The sequence below is a fragment of the Clarias gariepinus genome, chromosome 28 (genome assembly GCF_024256425.1).
Source record: "Clarias gariepinus isolate MV-2021 ecotype Netherlands chromosome 28, CGAR_prim_01v2, whole genome shotgun sequence".
Classification (NCBI taxonomy): Eukaryota; Metazoa; Chordata; class Actinopteri; order Siluriformes; family Clariidae; genus Clarias; species Clarias gariepinus.
In genome coordinates this window covers 5,450,821-5,471,796 of record NC_071127.1, presented here as the reverse complement: position 1 = coordinate 5,471,796, position 20,976 = coordinate 5,450,821, and the positions used below count along the sequence as shown (strand labels likewise).

Below are 20,976 nucleotides of genomic sequence, written 5' to 3'. Positions count from 1 at the left end.
GACCATCCTGTCTGTGAGAGAAAAATAAATAAATAAATAAACTTGTTAAAAGAATAGAAAAAAAAAAAGACTTTGCGAGGACAAATTTACTTTATTGGCGTCTCTGAGGAATGATAGGAACACTGAAACACATACAGTACAAACACATACAAACACGCACACACACATAAACACATACACAAATTACTGTAGTATTCTAAAATTTATTAATCTATAAATAATTCATTTGAATTCGGTTGAAAAGCAGCTCAAACTAAATCATCACTTTTTCATACGTCCATAAAAAAGTCACAAAGTAAGAAAAAAGACACTTCTTACAGGGGTTAGGCTGTGAAAGGATATTAATCAGTGATAGGGTGGTATGATACAGGATCATATGAAATGGAAGTAATTGTTACCCCTCCACCAATATATATATATATATATATATATATATATAATATTATATATATATATATATATATATATATATATATATATTGTTTTTATATGCAACATTTTTACCTTTTTTTTTTTTAATTATTAAAGGATGTCATGTAACTTCATACTCATTTATAATTACGCATCTGCAAAACATGTTCCTGTTCTAGTGGGTATAATCACTGGTTCCCTCGCCTGCCTCTCTTTTTCTCTCTCACTCTTTTTCTAATAAAGTTTATGTAACAACAAAAATATGTCATGTTACATGGGACCTTAAAGTAAGGTGTAAAATCGTAAACTCATCTCGTAAACTCATCTCTGTCTTAAAGTAATAAAAGTTAAAGCTTCAACTCTGAATGTTGCTAAGCACTAACACTAGCGACTCCTTCCATAAACGCGACATAAACATCTCGTAAAAAGAACTGCCTGTAAAAAACCTGGGTCCATATTCACAAAGCTTCTAAAGCCTAAAAGTTGCTCCTAGTGAGAAAATTGTAAGAGAATTCTTAGAATTATGATATTGTCTTGGAACTTACTCTTAAATTAAGGACTGAATCTTAGTAAAGATGAAAATGATTAATGAAACATCTTATCCCTAAAAACAGCTTCTAGGGTAAAAAGTGTTAAGAGTAGAGAAGAGGACTTTTAAGAGGTTTAGGAGTTTCTATAGCAGAGGACAAAATGGCGGAAAGAAGAAATATTCTCCAAGCACTGAACATAAGTGTAAACTCTGCTCTTCTGTCTAATTTCTCTTGGATTGTTGGGTACGTACCATCCAAAAGTACAACTTAAATAGACTGTCCTTCCATCATGTAAATTGGTAAAAGCTGAGCCATTTTGCTCCCATCAATCTGAAATGTATCACAAGTAATAAAATCAAGTAATAAAATCAAATAAATGTAAGAACTTAAATATAGTAACTACTGTGTGGAAATTGGTGGCTTCAAAAGTAGACACATTTGACTGTTTTAATTAAGATATTGAACCTATAACAGAAACGTTGAATAAGGTAGCCTGTAGTCATGATTATACAATTTCTTTATATACAAACATTATGATTTCACTGTCTATTCTATTTTTAGAAATTGCGCATTTTAATACCTTTTACAGATTTTTAATCAATCAATCACAGTCCTTGAATTACTGCATCATCCCTAGCAACGGAGTCAACCACACTTCCCCACTAAGATAAAGGTTTTTGTACTTTCCTTCCTCAGAGATGCCTTGAGAAGTTTCCTAAATCACTTTGAGTCTAGGACTCCCACGTAGGAATGTTTTAGTGAAGATAGGAGCTCTCTGAGAGAATTCTGAAAAGCTTTGTGAATATGGAGTGTATATGTATATATGGAGGGCCTGAAGTGTATTAGAACATTTACTTGATCCTGCGCTATTGTCTGAGCTGCAGTTATAAAAAACTAAGCAACACTTTCTTTCTGACCAATCAAGAGTCCAGAATTCATCCGCACCGTGGTGTAAACCCAATCACACCATATTTTAAAGGTCAACATCTGGTGCAGTGGTGCTGATCAAACGAAGTGGTTTATTAAACGGCGGGTTTGCACTTGAGGCTCGTCGATGAGGTTATAAAGTCCATGGCTCATCAAATTACAGTTTATTATGATGCACAGTTCGTCCAAGTGTGTCTCTCGCTCTTTCACATGTACACACACACACATACACACACTCCATCCTCTGCTTCATCCAACACCTGAAAAATATCACATGGAAAAGAGCAAAGAGTTATTAAACACTAAGCATTTGTCATTTATCATGGTTCTTGTGGACTGTACCGCCGTGATTGGACCCACCTCTACAACGAGCTGGTGGTTTGTCCCAGCGGAGACATTGGGGTCCAGGATGGCGCCTCCTGGAGACTGTTTCTACGCACAGTTGCACGTCTCCCTGGTGACAACATCACATGACATTTCCTTAAACATGATGCTAGTGACTTTCCAGAATTATCCCCCCCCCCCCCCCTTATTAAACTTTTCACATTTTATAATGTTTAAACCTGGAATTTTCAGAGATTATAGATTATGAATCTACACAAAATAACCCGATACTGAAAAGGGATCCTATATAGCAAAATAAACTGTATACACAGTGCTGTGAAAAAGTATTGCCCCCCCTTTTTGCATATTTTTCACGTTTAAATGATTCAGATCAACAAATACATTTTAATATTACACAAAAACGTTCAGAGTAAAAGAACAAAATGAAAGTTTTGAAGTGGGCTAGTCAAAGGCCAGACTCAAGCAGGCTTGATCCACATTTTAGACAAACTGTGCACAAAAAAAAGGGAAAAAATCCCTTAATAAAAGAAATAATCACTTAAAAACTGTACATTTTTTTACTCTGGTTATCTTTGTGTAATATTAAAATGTGTTTGTTGATCTGAATCAACTAAGTGTAATAAATATACAGAAAAATTATAAAAAATTTAAATCAGGAAGAGGCAAATACTTTTTCACATCACTGTATATATATAGTTCTTGCACTAGTTTCATGATGATATGAGATAATAGAGTATGTGTATGTGTGTGTGTGTGTGTGTGTGTGTGGTGTGGTGTGGTGTGGTGTGGTACCTGTGCATGTGTGGATGCACCACAGCGCACCCATCACGACCACACCCAACAGGAACGCAGCAATCACACTGATCAACACCGAGCTCACAACTAAACACGAACACAAGACATCATCAGCTTCAGTGTCACACCTGATAAACAACACACATCAGCGTCATGGTGCACAAACGTTATGGTATGATACAGTGTGTGTGTGTGTGTGTGTGTGTGTGTGTGTGAGACTGTCTGTCTTTACCGCCACTAGATGAGCTGTTTCTGGACATCATTGTCTCTGTCACATGAGGCTTCTGTGCCAGTTTACCTTTACCAACACACAACACACACAATCAAACCCAGCAAGATAAATAGTGGAGAAAATAAATTGAAAGCAAAATCATTCTTTACAAATCACTTGCCGAAAACTATAAACTTATTAAACATGAATAAAGAAATGCATGTTTGAATCTAACCTCATTAATGAACTTATTTATTTTTGCATGAGAGTACTGCTGTAATGCTGAGCACTGACCAGCAGGAGGCGGCACCAGACCAGCCACTGCATCTGGGACGTATGTGATCAACACCGGCCGGGACAGCGTCCTGTACTCACACTAAGAGAGAAGAAAAGTCATTTAGCTGCAGTTGTGTGTGTTTCACCGTGTGTGTGTGTGTGTGTGTGTGTGTTACCTGTGGAGCTGCAGTCGCGTGTGTCTCATCGTGTGTCTCATCGTGTGTGCTCGTGCAGTCTCTGCGTGTCTCAGTGGCGCCTCCACACAGCTGCAGGCTGCAGTGCAGGAACTGGATGGAGTTATTGAACACTGGCCTCAGAATGAAGCTGAACCTGAGCTGCTCCGTCTTCTCCAACTTCTCCGTTTTGTCTGTCCGCTGTCCCACGTCCACTCCTCTGTCCTTTGTTTTCTGTAAGATTTTGTCTGGGATAAGTCTCCCCGTTACTGTTCCCTCTCCATCCCTTCTCGTTTTTGGAACTAGACGTGTCTCGTCCTCTCTGGTGTCCTGCTCTCGTTCAGCCTCGTCTTCCTCCGGTCCTTCCTCGTCATTGTCCTCTCTTTCTCCCTCATCGCTCTCTGTGTCCCCGTCCCTATCCGCTCTGTGTTGTGTCCGTGTGTCTGTGTGTGTGATGAAGGATGGGTCCGCAGGACAGAAGTCTCGGATGATGGACCAGCCAGTCTGAGCGTGTCGGTCTGATAGCGGAGAAAACACACATGAGCTCACCTCCAGCCTCTCACTGACTCCCATACTGCCTGAGATCTGAGAGAGAGAGAGAGACAGAGAGAAAGAATGAGACGTATAAAGCGAGAGAACATGTAAATAGACAGGAAGTAAGACAAAGATAAAAAAATGAGAGAGCATGTGAAAGTATGTGAGTAAGTATGTGATCATCATCATCATCATCATGAAAGAAGAAGCTTGTGGCGATAGCGTGTGTGATGCTGACCTCGGCGTACACACGCCCGTGAACCGTCACCACGCAGGGTCCCACCGCTCTCTCCTCAAATCTGTCTGTGGCAAACAGTCGCATGGAGAGATGAGGACCGCCGTGTGAGGCTGGGAGCCAGGGTGGGCTGTAGGCGGGGCCAGAGGCGGAGCTGGACAGGGGACCACTTCCACTTCGCAGCACGCCCTGTGTCCTGGAGGACGAGCTCGGTGTGGACGCGCTGGCGAGAACGGGCAGGGGCGCTATACAGCTGAACTGAAAGCAGAACAAACACGTACTCACGTTTGACACAAGCTCAGAGACCACGCCCACTCTCTGAGACACAGACACACAGGCCACGCCCCTCCACTCACATGTATAACCAGTGGAGTTGACTCGTTGGCTGGTGTCTTGTCTGTCTTGTCCAACGAAGGCTTAGACCTCCACAGCAATATCTGGAAGAGAAAACGCGCGCACACTTTTTTAAGAATTTGAGTAGGAATCTAATGTACCTCTGTCACCCCTCCCTATGGAAACCGTACAGTCAATCTTGTTCAGGACGCTTTCATCTGGAACGCACAGCGGGAAGACGTCACAGTTCCTCACACATGAGCACACACACACACACACACACACACACACACACAACGACCCAGGTCACACATGTACTTCCAGGGAGATGCTCAGAATATTCCTGCACCAGGTCTCACTCCGGTCTGTCGGAACAGCAAGTAGGACTCATTCCAAACGCAATTACGCCATTACAGACACTCAGCAGACAAAACGCAGCAGGGAGCTTTTCATGGGCCACAGCAGTAATCACACACTTTCTCTCTGTGTCTCTTTCTCTGGAAGATCGTTAACGTCACTCTGAACCACATAATGTAAAAATGTTCTAGTGTTAAATGAGTTTTAAGGAAAAGCACCTTTTTAGAGGTTTCAGGACGTCCACTGTACACGTCCATTATTTACATTATCACAGGACACTTATTAATATGTGTTAGATTTTCGGCTTTTTGCATTTCCACTTAAATAGGATCATATAACACCAATACTAAATCCTTTTAAATCTCCCGATACTTCATTTTTGTTGTAAATATCCATACACATCCCATCCATCTAGGACCCTGTGTGGTCCAACTAGGGACGGTTGAGGCCAAGGGTGACCAGTGTATTTATTCCCATTTTGTGTGGTAAGCACTCACACACTCTTTTACACACTACATGCAATTTGGGAACGCCAATTAGTCTAATCTGTATGTCTTTTGACTGTGGGAGGAAACTGGAGTACCTGGAAGAAACCCACCAAGCACGGGAGAACATGCAAACTGGTGTTATATCTAAAGGGATTCTATCTAAAACTGTACTATTTCACCAAGCTGAGACACTTTTTAGCACCAATACCTAGTTTGGGCTAAGTGTCCTTTGTCTGTCTTTCTATTTCTTTACCTATACAGTACATATACCCATACCTCTCCTCATTTGTCTCTCTTGCTTTGTGTTCCTTTGTCTCTGTTTCTCTGTAAATTTTCCTATATCTCTTCTCATGTTTCTCCCTGTCCCTCACCATCTGTCTTGTGTCTGTCCCTCCGAATCTCTGTGTCGCTGTTTGCTTCTGTCTTTTTCTCTCACCGTGTTTTTGTACTGCACTTCTCTGCCGTGTTGCTCCATGTCTCCTTCAGTCCCACAGGAAATGACTGGAACTGCCAAGAGGAAATGGCTCCCGTTGGACCGTGCTTGGCACGAGGGGTCCCTGAGGGTTACAGCTGAAACTGACAGAGCGAGAGCCTGCACGCAGAAGTGTGGTTATGTGTGTGAAGGGAAAAAAAAACAATTCATCTTTAAGAACATGCTGCTTTATCAATTCCAGATTACAGTGTAGAAAAAAGACAATCTGGCGATGTGTGTGTTAGAGTTTGACCTGTAAGGAGCTTTTATCGACAGAGACAGCGAGGCGTCCATCCACACACTGCACGCTGACGACGTTGCTGCTGCTTGGACCATCTCCGACCTCATGAGACAGCCACTGTCTCAGCCAGGTCTCCTCCACCTTTGCCTCCCTGGCATCCTGCACTGTGTGCGTGTGTGTGTGTGTGAGCGGAAAGTGATAAAGGAACCATAAACTCCAGATTTGATTTTCTGCACCTCAAGTATAAGTCTCTAATACAGTGTGTACTTTAAGCCTCAGCCTTTGCTACAACCTTCACGGACTTATCTTAAATCTGTTTGCTTTCATGTTTAAATGAACAAATCAAGGTCTTCAGCACTCATGTATTTTCATAATCAGGACTAGGAAGGGATGTGTGTGTGGTCTGTTTTTAAAAATATATCTCTTATATCGTGTTTTACATTAGCACTCTGGAGTCTCTGGAGGACATCAGCGCATTTAATCAGATCGGGAACGGTACTGTTTCAGACACAGGGAAGCCACAGGAGGCACAGGAGGAGGTCTAAGGACGTAACACGACAAACTTGTCTTAGTGGTTAGCACTGTCATATTGGACCTTTATGGTTGAGGGTTCGAGTCCCACTTAAGGTCTGTAAGCATGGGGTTCTCCCAGTGCTTGGTGGGTTTCCTCCCACAGTCCAAAGACATGCAGGTTAGGCTAATAGACGTTTCCCTAGATCTCCTTGGATAGGCTTTAGGCTCCCCGCGGCCCAGTATACATGATAAAGCGGGACAGATGATATGTAAGTGAATGATGAAATGAGTGTGTACAGCTGGTGTACTATAAGAGACAGCAGGAAGTTACTTATTTCTACAATATTTGGCCCAAGTGTACAGTAAGTGTCTCATGTGGGACAAATGGAATTAAACACTTCCTGTGACCTCACTTCAAGCTGCATCACTCAAATCAAAGTTTGGTTTATCCTTATTTCACAGACAACAATGTTGTTTTGCATGTAAGCCTGGAGCCTGTGAAGGACTTCCGTGTGTTTAATCAGATCAGAAATTAGGAAAACACCCACTGAAGGCCGTGCTTGCTCACATTCTCCGGTGTGTTTACTATATTGTCCTGCATTCAGTTCTGTACGAGTTGTTCTGTGAGTGGTGTGTGTGTGTGTGTGTGCATGTCTGTTAGCAGATACTGAGTTGCCTTATGTATAAGGATAGGATCCTGATCCTGGGTTTGATTGTACATCTTTGAAGGCAATGTTTTCATAGTCTACTTGTCTTTTTTTTGGAGTAAGCCATGCAGTGTCACAAGTTTGTTCGTGTTTCATGAGTATTTGGGCACTTTTGGGGCCATTATTGTCGTTTTTGTGTCTTTTGCATACTTTGTGTTAGTTTGTATTTACGGTAACTATCATGTTGATTGGCTCTGTGGAGTGACGAGTATAGCAATGCCCAATTTGAGGGCAAAGCGCTGTATTCGTATTTATGAGCGCTGTGCTCATAATGTCCCTTCTACTCAACATTTTGATCACACCAAATGTGGACTTTTGATGTTTAGTTTGTCACACTTTACTGTTTTCTGCAAAACAATTTATTTTTCCTATTTCTGAAGCTGTGTACGCTTCACATCATCTTTCAGCATGTGCCTAAGATGTTTTTTTACCACTACTGTACCACTGTGGTTGCTTCAGTTGCTCTGGTCTATGCTCAGCAATGTTATGTGGCAATAAACGTCAGCTGACGAGCTGAATGTACTGAATGATCAGGTTATCCCATCTACGGAGTTTTTCTTCTCTGATGGCACGAACATATTCCAGGCTATTAGGTCATACACACATTCTTGTGTACAGGTCTACAGTATGAGGGAAAACTGTGAGACAATAGCTAACTATGTTACCTAATGTTAGAATGTGAGATTTAGCTACAAAACAAATAACTATTGGGTATTTTATCAACTATCCCTAATGAAAATGTATTTGCCACCCAGAGGCTAAGATTTTGGCCTTACCTGCCCCACTCCCTTTCAACTTGATCACAAGGCGATTAGCTAGATGGGCTTCCGTGTATGACATCAGAGATGGATAACCATTCTGATTGGCCCAGGTGAGCAAGTCAGGGGTTACAATGAGGTCTGGGACCATGGTGCTACTCATGGTGAGGTCGGGTTTGGGAGGATACAGCGGTGTCACACTGTGGGATGACTGAAAGAAAGAGCGAGACAAGGACAAAGGATTGAGAGTGACAGACACTGTGGAATCAACTATACGGTTAACAATGTGTGATTGTTTTGATAGTACTTCTTACGTAAACTGTGATGTGGCCACGGAGACCCGGAGTCACAAGAGCCAAATTTACCGGAACAGCACTGCTTAACACTAGCACTACATTACACCACCCAGCATCAGCCACAGGGGGCAGCAGAGAGACAGACACCTCCACCTGTAACGACCTAAGAACAATGCATGAAACATAGCCCGGGTAGAAGAAAGAAGTGAAGTAAGAATATCACTGTGCAATCATGTATAGTACATGTAAAAAACTTAGCACATACAGAGGCTGAAAAGCACAAGGATGCTGCAAGGATGTCAATTTGGGAAATGTATCTTCATCACCAGTAGGGTGATGCTGGCTGATGGATTTTAAGCAAATGCTCTATGTAGTCATGCCATATGTGATTATACACATCCACAGTGTTCCATCCTTTTTTGGAACAAGTGCTAAATTAAGTTATTCTTTTTTGTCCCACATACATTACTGCCCAGTAAAATTCGTTGTTCTTTCCATATCCCAGCACTGTTACAAAGCTGGGGTCAGAGCACAGGGTCAACCATTATATGGCACCTCCTGGAGCAGGCAGGATTAAGGTTGCTAAAGGGCCCAGCAGTGGCCACATTGTGGAGCATTAAAGCTGCTGAGCCACTGACAGCAACCAATTCTGGGTAAAATCTGAGAATGACTGAATAAGTCAAGAAAACTGAGACGGTATGTTCAATGTGTTCAGCGTACCCACAAAGTCCTGAGCCAGCAGACCATAGCTTGATGACATGCACTTCTGGGTTGGAGAATCTCTCTGAGAAAGTGCAGCCGTTCACTTCCTGTTCCTGCAGCTTAGACACCATGTAGTTATGAGAGAGAAAGAGAGACTGCAGGCGACACACGCTTGGCATGCTGGGATCTGAAGGTCAGGGGAATAGAAGAAACACGATTACTGCATTAATTACAGTATTGATAAATATTAATTTGAAATTAGGTAGTTTATATAAGAAAACTCCATTTATTCAGTTTTAAGAATTGATGAAAGAATTATTGTAAACTGATGAATTTTGGGTTAAACAAACTAAGTGTGAATTTTTTTGGTGGTATTTTTTCAAAAAGCAGTAAATCCACCTCTCTCAGTTTAGACACAGTGGACAAATCAGCCTGCAGTTGTGTTTGTGGTTATGCATCAGTTTTCCACACAAATCATTTAATTTCTTTTATACTCTCAGGGAACTCTGGGAACTAGGCAAGGCACTCCCTGGTTGGGGTGCCAATCCATCACAGGCCACAGAAGCATGCAAACACTCTCTACTAGTAATTTGGAATCAAATTAAAATTTTATTTGTCACATACACAGTCATACACAGTATGGTGAAATGCATGACTGCCGGTGACCTTAAAAAGAAAATTAAAGCTTATAGAAATAAATATGAATAGAAAGAAGTACGATAGAAAATAAATTTAACTAGGATAAAAATAGAAATATACTGTACAAATAAAATATAGAACATATAGAGAAAAAATATAAAGTTGTAAAAATGTAGAAATTTGGTGAAAAATAAAACAAGACTGAGGGTGGGCAAATATGCATAATAAGTGTCTTATTAAAATGACTTATTAAAGTGTTTTGTGCAATGGTCCAGAATGTGAAAACATAAATATGTAAGTGTAACTGTGCATAAATTTGTCCATAATGTCCATAAATGTCCAGTTAATTTTAAATATTGAAAAGATGGTATTAGTTCTGCATGGTGTTGTGATTGAGAGATCTTATCGCCTGCGAGAAGGAGCTCCTCTTCAGTCTCTTTGTGTTGGCCTTTAGGGAGCGTAATCGCTTTCCAGACTGCAACAGAGAGAACAGTCCATTGTTGGGATGGCTGAGGTCTTTTATAATCTTCCTGGCCTTGGATTGTAGTGTAGTGTAGATTGAGTGCAGGTCAGGGAGCTCGGTGTGGATGATGCGCTCAGCTGATCGCACCACCCTCTGTAGAGCTCGTCTGTCCTGCATGGTGCTGTTTCCAATCCAGGTTGGGATGTTTCCAGTCAGGATGCTCTCTATTGAGCAGGAGTAGAAATTCCTGAGCACCCTGGAGGGCAGTCTGAAGTCTCTCAAGCGTCTGAGGTGGTAGAGACGCTGCCGGGACTTTTTCACCACAGTGTTGATGTGACAGGACCATGCCAGGTCCTGCGTGATGTGAACACCGAGGTATCTGAAGCTGTCCACTCTCTCCACTGGGCTCCTGTTGATGATGGGGGTCTGGTAGTTCCTTTCCTTCTTTGTACTGAAGTCCACTATCAGCTCCTTGTCTGGTCCTCTGGCACCAGTTTCCCAGATTTCCAATCTTCTCTAGGTAGGCCATCTCTTCGTTGTTCGTGATCAGGCCGACCACGATCGTGTCGTCAGCAAACTTGAGGACGGCGGTGGAGTTGGTAGTGGCCACGCAGTCGTAGGGGGTACAAATTACAGCAGGGGGCTCAGAACACAACCCTGGGTGGCTCCAGTGCTAAGAGTGAGAGAGGCTGAGACATGTCCGCCCATCCTTACTGCGGGTAGTCTGCCAGTTGGGAAGTTGGAGATCCACTGACACAGAGATGAGCTAAGTCCCAGGTGCTCCAGCTTGGTGGTGGGTGTGGAAGGAATTATCGTATTAAATTCTGAGCTGTAGTCGATGAATAGCATTTTAACATAATTCCCCCACAGAGTGACCAGGTGAGTGAGTGATATGTGAAGGAGATGAGAGATTGCATTGTCTGTGGAACGGTTCGGGCGGTATGCAAACTGTAGTGGGTCCAGTGTGTCGGGTAGTGAAGAAATGATGAAGTCTCTGACCAGGCGTTTAAAGCACTTCATCACTACTGAGGTGAGGGCTACAGGGCGGCAGTCATTAAGAGAAGCAGGATGGGGTTTCTTTGGGACAGGAACAATAACGGACTCTTTGAAGCATGTGGGGATTACCAACTGAGATAAAGAGAGGTTAAATATCTCTGTGAACACAGGTGCTAGCTGGTCTGCACAGGCTCTGAGGACTCGACCTGAGATGCAGTCTGGTCCTGCTGCTTTCCTGCTGTTCACTCTCTTGAAGGCGCTCCTCACGTCATGCTCGGATGAACGCGTTTCCGGTGCTGGCAGTGTCTTCCTGTCTGCAGCCATTAGTGCCGCTAGCATTAGCATCACTTGTGTCTTTAGCTGCAGCCTCGAAGCGAGCATAAAAAAGTTTTTAGCTCGTCTGCCAGAGTCACGTCCGCGTTCGTCATACCGGTTGTTGGTGCTTCATAGTCCGTTATTGTCCTTAGTCCCTGCCACAAGCTCCTTCGCCTTCTTTACCACTTTCTGCACGATATAAGACGCAGCCTTGTACAGGTCCATGTCCCCAGATGCAATTCCAGCGTTTTGGGCAGTAAGAGGAACAACGCTCGCCCTGTTGCACCAGCTGCTGTTCACCATTAAGCACACGCCGCCTCCCCTTGACTTCCCCGAGTCCTATGTCCTGTCCATACGGTGAAGAGAAGAACTCGGCCGGCTGGATGGTGTGGTCCGGCACCGCTGGGTTCAGCCATGTCTCGGTGAAGCAGAGGAGATTGCAGTCCCGAATGTCTCTCTGGAACTTTACTCTGGCCCTGAGGTCATCGAGCTTGTTTTCCAGTGAGTGGACGTTGGTGAGCAGGATGCTAGGCAGAGGTGTGCGGTGCGCACAGGCTCTCAGCCTGTTCCCTTTGCGTCGCGTCTTTTGTTCTCCCTCTGGATCTCGCTCAGCCAGCTAGTACATTGTATACCAATAGAAACATGAGTGTCTCTATCATACCAAATGAACTCAATGGTGGTGATTTGACTGGTTTTAAAATGCTGAAAACTAACTTAAAAAACAAAAACAAATAAAAGAGGGTTGGAACAGTCGTGACGGCAGCCGACCTCATCTGCACCATCTTGAGAAATGCCAATTTGACTGAAATGCACAGACTTTGGACTGTGGGAGGCAACCAGAGTACCCAAAGAAACCCACCATGCACAGGGAGAACATGCAAACTCTGGGAATCTCGCCCAAACGCTGAAGGCGCAAGGCCTCAGTGCTAACCATTATGCCATAATGCTGCTTATAGAGAAGTCTCGACTTGGAAGAGCTCACCACAACATCAGCTTCATCACAGTACTTATCTGTATTACAATATCCTGCATAAATTCAAACAACATCCAAATCAAGTGATGCATAACTTTAATTCCTTACAGCTGCATCAACTGTTATTGGTTCCACCATTCTCTAAAAATCCATAAAACCATTTAAATCCCAAGACAGAAAGAAGTGACACTTGTCACCAGGAGTTGACAAGCTGTTTTTTGCCCAAATATTTGGTGACGTTGAGTCGTGCATTGCTCAAAATGTGAAAGTGTAAAGCACCTAAAATAAGGTTATATAAAAATTTAATCTTCTGATTTAGACAATCTTGTGTGTCACAATAACAATTTGCCAAAATCAGCAAAAGTCAAAAAATTCATATGTTGATCTACATGTGACCTCTCAACATCAGCTACATCGAAAGTCTAAAATGAATACTCAAATAAGAGTATTGTTTATATACCCTCTCCAAGGCGAAGGTAAATGCGGTTGGCAGTGGTCGAGTGTGTAAGGGAGGAGACAGTTGCATGACGCTGGAGGGTCCAGCGTAGTAGAGCACGAGGTCGCCACGGCAACGAAGGGATGGCATGGACACGAGCCAGCACACTCCCATCCACCAGAGTGGAGTTTGCTGAGACCTGTGACAAACACACCAAAAATTACTAGTCATTCTGCATCTTTGACTTTTTATAACTGCGACAAACTCATACCACACACACACACACAAACACACACAAGTGCTAACCTGCACCAGGATGTGAAGTTTCTCCGGCAGACCCTCACCCTCCAGAACCCAGCGCATGGTATGCTGGGAACTCAGTACAAGAATGACTGGGCGACGGACAGGATGTGTGTATGATAGTGGCCTCAGAACCACGGTCACCTAGAAAGAGATAGATAGAAAGATAGATAGATAGATAGATAGATAGATAGATAGATAGATAGATATAGAGAGAGAGGCAGACTGGTAGGTAGATAGAAAACTGTACCAGGTTGTCAGTGCTGTAATTAGGTCTTGCCACAGTGATGACATGGGTCTCTTTAGCTCCGCCCTCTCTGGCAGCACAGCCTGGCCCGGCCTCAAAGCGTTCAAGCTGAGCATGTACAGGGTGCAGCGCCCCAGCAGGAGAAACCCCACACTGCGATGTCATTTCACCTCCTTACAGACATTAAACACATTTAATTCAAATCACAAATACAAACAAAAAACACACACAAAGCAGCAGGCTTCATCCTGGATGCAGTACAATACTAAGCTGAAGTGTGTGTGTGTGTGTGTGTGTGTGTGTGTGTGTGTGTGTGTGTGTGGAAACCGTATTTCCAAACCTGAGGTAAACCACATCCCAGGAGTGTGACACCAGACTTTTAAATCATTTCATCTCCATACTGAAGTTATATTAGTCCATTTTATCAAGGTGAGCTGGAGTGAAAGCTCCTAGACTAATCTGTGCTGAAGGCCTGAGGAGAAGCCTGGCGCTGGGTCAGACTCCTCCTACACACATAGGTGTCTGTGGCACTGCCCAGTGAAATGCTAGCCTACCCATACAAACACGCACGCTCTAACACACACTCAAGAGGTGTGCCTGGCTGCATAATGCGTCTTTAACACCACACTTCTCTCTCCTGGTCTCATCTGTAATATCACTTTCTAAAATACACACACCCTAACCTCTTCCTATCAGTTCGGGCTCAGACTCAGACTGTTTAAAGCCAAACATTTATGAAAATAGAAACAAATGGCTTCCATGTGATGTAAAAAAAAAAAACCAAAATTTTTTTTTTTTTTTAAAGTGCACCTGTTTTCCAATAATAAGCTCTTGCCCTACTTTGTTGATATAAAGTGGGTGGAGCTAATGTTATGACTATAGGCTGCTTTCATTTGTCCCTAAAAGATCTAGCTATGCTAGCTAAACCAAGCTTGCAAGATAATACTAAAATAGCAAGCAAAGGCTAAGCTACGAGTGAAACCTGAACTATGAGATAGTGACTAAAGTTTTTTTAATGACTAAAGCATAAACTCCTCACAGAGAGAACTAAACTAGTGAATAAAGGATAAATGGTTCACTGAAGCATTGCACGAGAATGCTAAGCTAGGAAGTGAACACTGAACTAGCGAAGAAAAGGTGCATAAATACTAATTTAGCAAAAGAAGGTTATGACAAAGAGTGAAGACTAAACTAGCGAGTGTAGGCAAAACCGTCAGGAGTAAGCTGTAGAAGAATAAGAGTTTTGTGTTTTACAGTGTGTACAGTACACAGTGGGGACCCTCGACATGATCTTGCTCAGAGACAGTGCAGTCAATGGCCAAGTTCACATTACCAGCCTGAAGTGACTCAATTCAGATTTTTTTTTACACCAATGTGACACATTTGCTAATTTTTTCATGTGTCCGAATGCAGGCAATGTTTTTCCGATCGGATCTGAATCACTTTCATATGTGGTCCCAGATCCCACATACTGTATATCCAATATGTGGTCATGTGGCTTGAATGAGAATGTTCAGATAAGAATTCATGGGTGCAGGGTCCAGGAGTAGCTCAGTGCTTAAGGCATTAGACTACTGCTCAGAAAGTCCCCGCTTCAAACCGTTTCTCCACCAAGTTGCATCTGTTGGGTCCTCAAGTAAGGCCCTTAATTTCCAACTACTCAGATGTACAGTATAAAGTTTAAGTTGTTCTGGATAAGACCTTCTGTCAATAGATGTGCATCTGCCTTTCTTTTTCTTCTAGATCTCAATAAATACAGCTGACTAATGCTTGTCGTCCTCCAGAGCAAAATCCCAAACATGTTTGTGCTAAAGATCAGATCCATTGTTTAAAATGAATAAATGGTTGGATAACTATGACGTGTTGTTACCCAGATAACTTCTGGGTAACAACATCTGCCATCTCTCCTCTTCTTCTCTCCCCCCCCCCTCTTTCTCTTTCCTCTCTCCTCCTGTCTCCCCCTTTGACTCTTTCTCTCTCTCTGTCGAGCTACACATGTCGTTCCCGAGCTGCCTCTCTGGGATGCGTCTGGTGTCTGGGGATGATTCTCTCTACCTAGAAGATGGTTCTGGCCTTGACTGGTGTTGGCAACTGTTTCTCTGGGGACTTGACAGTTCGATAGTTCAGGACTGGAGCTTCTTACAAGTCTACCTGGGTCTTCAATAACTACCTGGACTCCATATTAACATCAATTAACATCAGCTATTATAGCTGAACTGCCTCCCACCCTACACACTGTATAAATGCAGATCATTTACTGCTTTCTGTTTCACCCAGATGAGGATGGGTTCCCTGTTGAGTCTGGTTCCTCTCAAGGTTTCTTCCTATTACCATCTCAGGGAGTTTTTCCTTGCCACTGTCGCCCTCGGCTTGCTCACCAGGGACAAACTTGACTAAACATGATTTTGAAATTAATGCAGTGTTTGGTGATGTTAGTCCGGTATTCAATTCAATTCAGTTTTTATTTATATAGTGCTTTTAACAATCGTCATTGTCACAAAGCAGCTTTACAGATTAAAAATAATAAAAATGAACCTGGTGGTGTGGAAAAGCTCTCTGAGATGGCAATAGGACAAACCTTTGAGAGGAACCAGACTCAACAACGAACCCATCATCATTTGCATGATATCATATATAATAAAGGGCAAAGGATTTGCAATATGTAAGAGGGACTTGACATGCTGCTGTTGATTACCCTGAAACAAAATAGTGTCGTCTCTACAAGAAAAAAAATTGAGACTAATTCAATGAAATATATAACAGCTTTTAACATCTTACACACAGCAAATCTGGTGCGGGTAAAAGAGTTCTTTTGAAAAAAAAATTCAACCACAATAAAAGTCTGTGAAGCAGCACATAACTCATGAGGGAGTTTTATCCATTTCCTTTGGCCAGTAGCAGAAACTTGGAGAAAGACCTGGAGCCCATCCTGTGCAATGGTGGAGACTTGATTCCATAAACGTCTCAGTCTCTAACGCCACCACTAATCTTAATTAAAGCCATATTCATGGCTAAATTACACTAACAGCCCAGGCGCTCATTAAAGAATTTACTCTTCAATCAAAAATATTTTCTTTCTTCCATGATAATTTCATCACCTGATGCACATCAATTTATCAGAACACACATCAATTGACATTCACTTGCTGGCGAGCGCAAGGCCACGTTGTAGTCTCACACACACTCGTACCACATGATCCCAAAGCAAGATCATGTCAAGTGTCCTTATGTTGGTGCCTCATTTTATTCACGCACGCATTAACATCCACATAGTCACTCACACATACAGTCCAGTATACAGGCGCTTCTTCTGCTGCATACCTGCAGTTCCTGCCCTGAGCAGAAGGAGACAGATTAGAGCCCACTGTGAGTGCAACATCATCTTTCCTCTTTATCCAGAAAAGTTGAGCTTCAGGAGACGTCTGTTACATACTGACCCACACACACACACACAAACACACACACAAAGAGAGATAGAAAGAGAGAGAGAAAGAATAAGATTCAGACAGAGTGGGAGGACAAAGAGCAATTCATAACGAAATCTTACATTCCACAAAGTCAAGAAAAACAAAAAGCAACAACACGGTCTGAAGTATCCAGAGCATGAGTTCCTCTCACTCTTACACACACACACACACACACTGTGCATATTTAAACTACAGAATGAATATCTCATTTGTATTTATGTTGGTCATAACGAAACCTTAAATTCCATAGACACCGCAGAGTGCAGCAGCCTGTGTGAATCAGCTGCAGCGTGTTTCCGTCTCCTGCGTCTCAGTGATTTAACCAGCTTTCGACTCTGGGTCAAACCTGGGGCTTGAACCTGGATACAAGGCTACAGGGTTCTGCTAGATTGTGGATTCTGAGAAAAAGTTCCTAAGCCAATAGCACTGGAATAATATGTCATGGGGAAGATCTTGCACTAGAGTTCCTGTACTGAAGATCTTGGGCTAATGTTCTGGTACTAAATGCCATGCACTACAATTCCTGAGTTTCAGTACTATACTTCCTGGGCTGAAGCTTTGGTACTAAAGTAGAGATCCTCAGCTAAAAGTCCCTGCGTTTTTCATCCTCGGTTACACTTATGTTCTGTACTGTACTGTACTGTACTGTACTATACTGTACTGTAGTTCCAAATTCAAAATTTTATTTGTCACATACACAGTCATACACAGTATGATATGCAGTGAAATGCTTATACGCTTCCTGTGGTAAAGTCCCTAAACTTAAACAATCCTAGTGTAAATATATTGGTCCTTACAAAAATCCTGTACAAAGAGTCCCTGAGATAAAGCTAAAGCTCATGAACCCTAAAACTCATGCCACACATGACGCTAAAAAATAAATAAATAAACATGTAAAAAAATATATAGATAAATTGTCATAGAATTAACTAAAAACAATAAAAAAATTTATCACATATAATAAAACATGTAATCACATGTATCTGTACTTTTTTTTTTTACATTTGCACAATCATGTTTTTAGAGTTAAATTGCAAATAAAATTCAGTTGATCATATTGCATACATATTGTAGGTTGCGCTGAAAAAAAAAAAGGATATGTCACTATATACTGCACAATCTTAACCTCTATTTATGTTTATTTTTAAAAATAAAAATAGCAAAATATATACAGTAAATCCCCTACATACGAACATTTGAGTTACGAACTTTCGAAGCTAGGAACATACATGTTTAATTGCAGAAGTTCAGTGTACATCATCACGTGCATGCAGCACGCATCCCAGGATGTTTGGATGCAAGCATAAAAGCAATAAAGCAATGAAGCTGATATTGCTAGGAAGTGTCAAACAATAACAATTAGGACAAAAGTTTAAATAATTGAAAGAATGAAGTGAGGTGAAAAGATGGCACACATTTTTTAAATCATTGTTTGAATAAAACTCATTCGTATGTTGAAATTGTGAACAGGCGAAAACATGGTATTGGTGTAAAAAAGTGTCTCACCTAGGTGAAAAAGTGAATTTTCAGATAGGATAACATAATTTTTTTCAGAGATCGAAGAAAACATGCATCTAGTTTTCTGTTCTGGCACCTAGGTGGTGGAATGAGCTTTCTCGAGATGTAGAAGAGACCAATGTTTCTTTAATACTCCCCGACCAAAAAAAAAAACTTTCCAACAGTGTTTGGCTGATCGTACTTAGTTAGTAACCTAGGAACCCAGAGCACGGATCTATCCAATGAAGGAAACTTCAAAGCACTTTTGTAATTCGCTAAATAAGAATGTCTGCCAAATGCCTAAATTTAAATGAAAACTTTAGAAAATCATCTCTCTAAAACTGCTGAAGTTAGCAGCTTGAAAGTTTTAGGGAAGCAAGATTGGTCACTTCACTTGTTGCACAAACTTCAAAAGTAGCTCCTTTGACACACACATTTTCTGTATTATATGTACAGTACAATATAAAAAAAACAGTTCACATGCAATAAAATAACATACGATATGAATATAAAATGCACAAGGCTTGTAGAGAAACAGAACAGGAAAGCATTACAATAAGTCATGAAAATAAAAAACAAGCCAGAACTTAAACAGCAAACAGATGCAATCACATGCAATGACAAATAATAATAATAATAATAATAATAATAATAATAATAATAATAATCAGCATCAAAAAGCAAATGGGAATGAAATCAGGAATAGTTTCATGAGTAGTGCACATGCAGAAAAGTGACACAAATCAGTGACTAATAGAGTAAGAGAGAGAGAGAGATGACTATTTGGAAGAGAAGCAGCTGTAAAGCATTAAATCCGACTTTATTACCGGGTTATTAATAGCGCAGGCTCCATCCAGAACAGCAGAAGTTGCGCAGTGACCTGAACTTCACACAGAAACACACAGATCCGTCCACTTTTTATTATTTTTTCCCCTTTTTCTTTTTTAAATGTTTGCACTACAGCAGTTTTAGAGTTACTATGCGTGTGCATGCGTGCGCGCGCGCGCGTGTGTGTGTGTTGGATACACCCACCTGTGTCGATCGGTGGTCCCAAATGACATCACCGGCGCGCGAGGAATCAGCTTTAAGCGCTCGGAGCAGACGCCGCATATTTAAGTATGAGGACACTGGCACGCGCGCGCGCGCACACCCCCACGCGCATATATAGACACACACACACTGAGTCCGTGCGCCCTCACACACACATCCTCAGTCACTCTCTGAGACCCGAAGCCACTGTTCAGGGTAAAAGTGTAGCGCGTTAGAGAGAAAGTCAGAAAGTCATGGTGCTGAAGGATACAGAGAGGGAAAAAGTTTATCTGGATAAGGAAAGGGGAGGGGCCTGACAGGCAAGTAGGGGCGGGGTTTCAGGGTGATTGACGGAATATAGATGAGGGGATTAGAGGAGCTTAAACTTGCAACAAGGACTTTCATCCATCACTTTATTTTATTTTTTTTTAGCAGCACCAATGTATTTCAAAACGTTTAAGTTCAGTTTATAGGGTTATAATCTAAGTTTATCACTTTATAAAGTTTATAAAGCCAGTGGAGGCTCAAACAGTTAAAGCTCTGGGTTACTGATCAGAAGGTTGGGGGTTCGAGCCCCAACAGGGCCCCACTGCCACTGTTCAGCAAGGTCGTTAAACCTTTCTGATCCAGGGGTGTTGTATCCTGACTGACACCAGCTTCCCAGCAGGGATAAGGGGAAAAAAGGAATATGACAAATGAATTGAATGTATTTAAATCTTTTTCAGGTAGCCTTGAAGAATGATGAAAAGAGGGATGTTTTAAAATCATTCTCATGGCTGGACCTGGAAGCTGTTGATTGCAAGTGACTATTTTCCCTATATGCATAGACACTTTTGGGACACCTATCAGCCATAACATTAAATTCCATCTATATAGAGAAGTTCTGCAGCTCAACAGGACCTCTGGTCAACAGTTACATTTAAACTTACGGCATTTGGTAGGTGCTCTTATCCAGAGTGACTTTTTAATTTTATTATTAATATATTATACATCTGAGTGGTTGGTGGTGGCGGGGTTTGAGGCTGGGACCTTACTAACCTTAGTCCACTGTCTTAACCACTTTCACATGGTCATTCACACACTACAGGTATTTTTAGGAACATCAATTAGCCTAATCTGCATGTCTTTGGACTGTTAGAGGTAACCAGAGTACCCGGAGAAAACACACCAAGCACAGAGAGAACATGCAAACTTCATGCAAACAGACCCCAAGGTAGGAGTTGAAGGAGTTGAGGGTTAGTAAGGTCCCAGCCTCAAACCCCGCCACCACCAACCGCTCAGATGTATAATAAAACAAAAAAGTCACTCTG

At 42.0% G+C, this 20,976-nt stretch overlaps 1 protein-coding gene across 2 annotated transcripts; it reads right to left on the bottom strand.

Moving 5' to 3' along the window:
- Positions 1-457: 457 nt before the first annotated feature.
- Positions 458-19,848, bottom strand: engl (endoglin, like). Of its 2 annotated transcripts, none has more exons than XM_053489981.1 (19): positions 19,670-19,848; positions 19,465-19,522; positions 16,995-17,105; positions 13,677-13,846; positions 13,433-13,570; positions 13,151-13,325; positions 9,323-9,491; positions 8,621-8,765; positions 8,325-8,517; positions 6,341-6,492; positions 6,052-6,207; positions 4,794-4,874; positions 4,441-4,695; positions 3,672-4,253; positions 3,514-3,595; positions 3,241-3,306; positions 3,006-3,095; positions 2,229-2,322; positions 458-2,128 (listed from the first exon to the last, which is right to left on the bottom strand). In XM_053489981.1, the coding sequence occupies exons 3-18, from the start codon at positions 17,053-17,055 to the stop codon at positions 2,231-2,233; spliced, it is 2,607 nt and encodes an 868-aa protein (XP_053345956.1). In that variant the 5' UTR covers positions 17,056-17,105; positions 19,465-19,522; positions 19,670-19,848; the 3' UTR covers positions 458-2,128; positions 2,229-2,230. The 2 variants fall into 2 exon arrangements, with proteins under 2 accessions (XP_053345956.1, XP_053345957.1); XM_053489982.1 differs by having other exon boundaries at positions 19,465-19,517.
- Between the last annotated feature and the right edge of the window lie 1,128 nt (positions 19,849-20,976).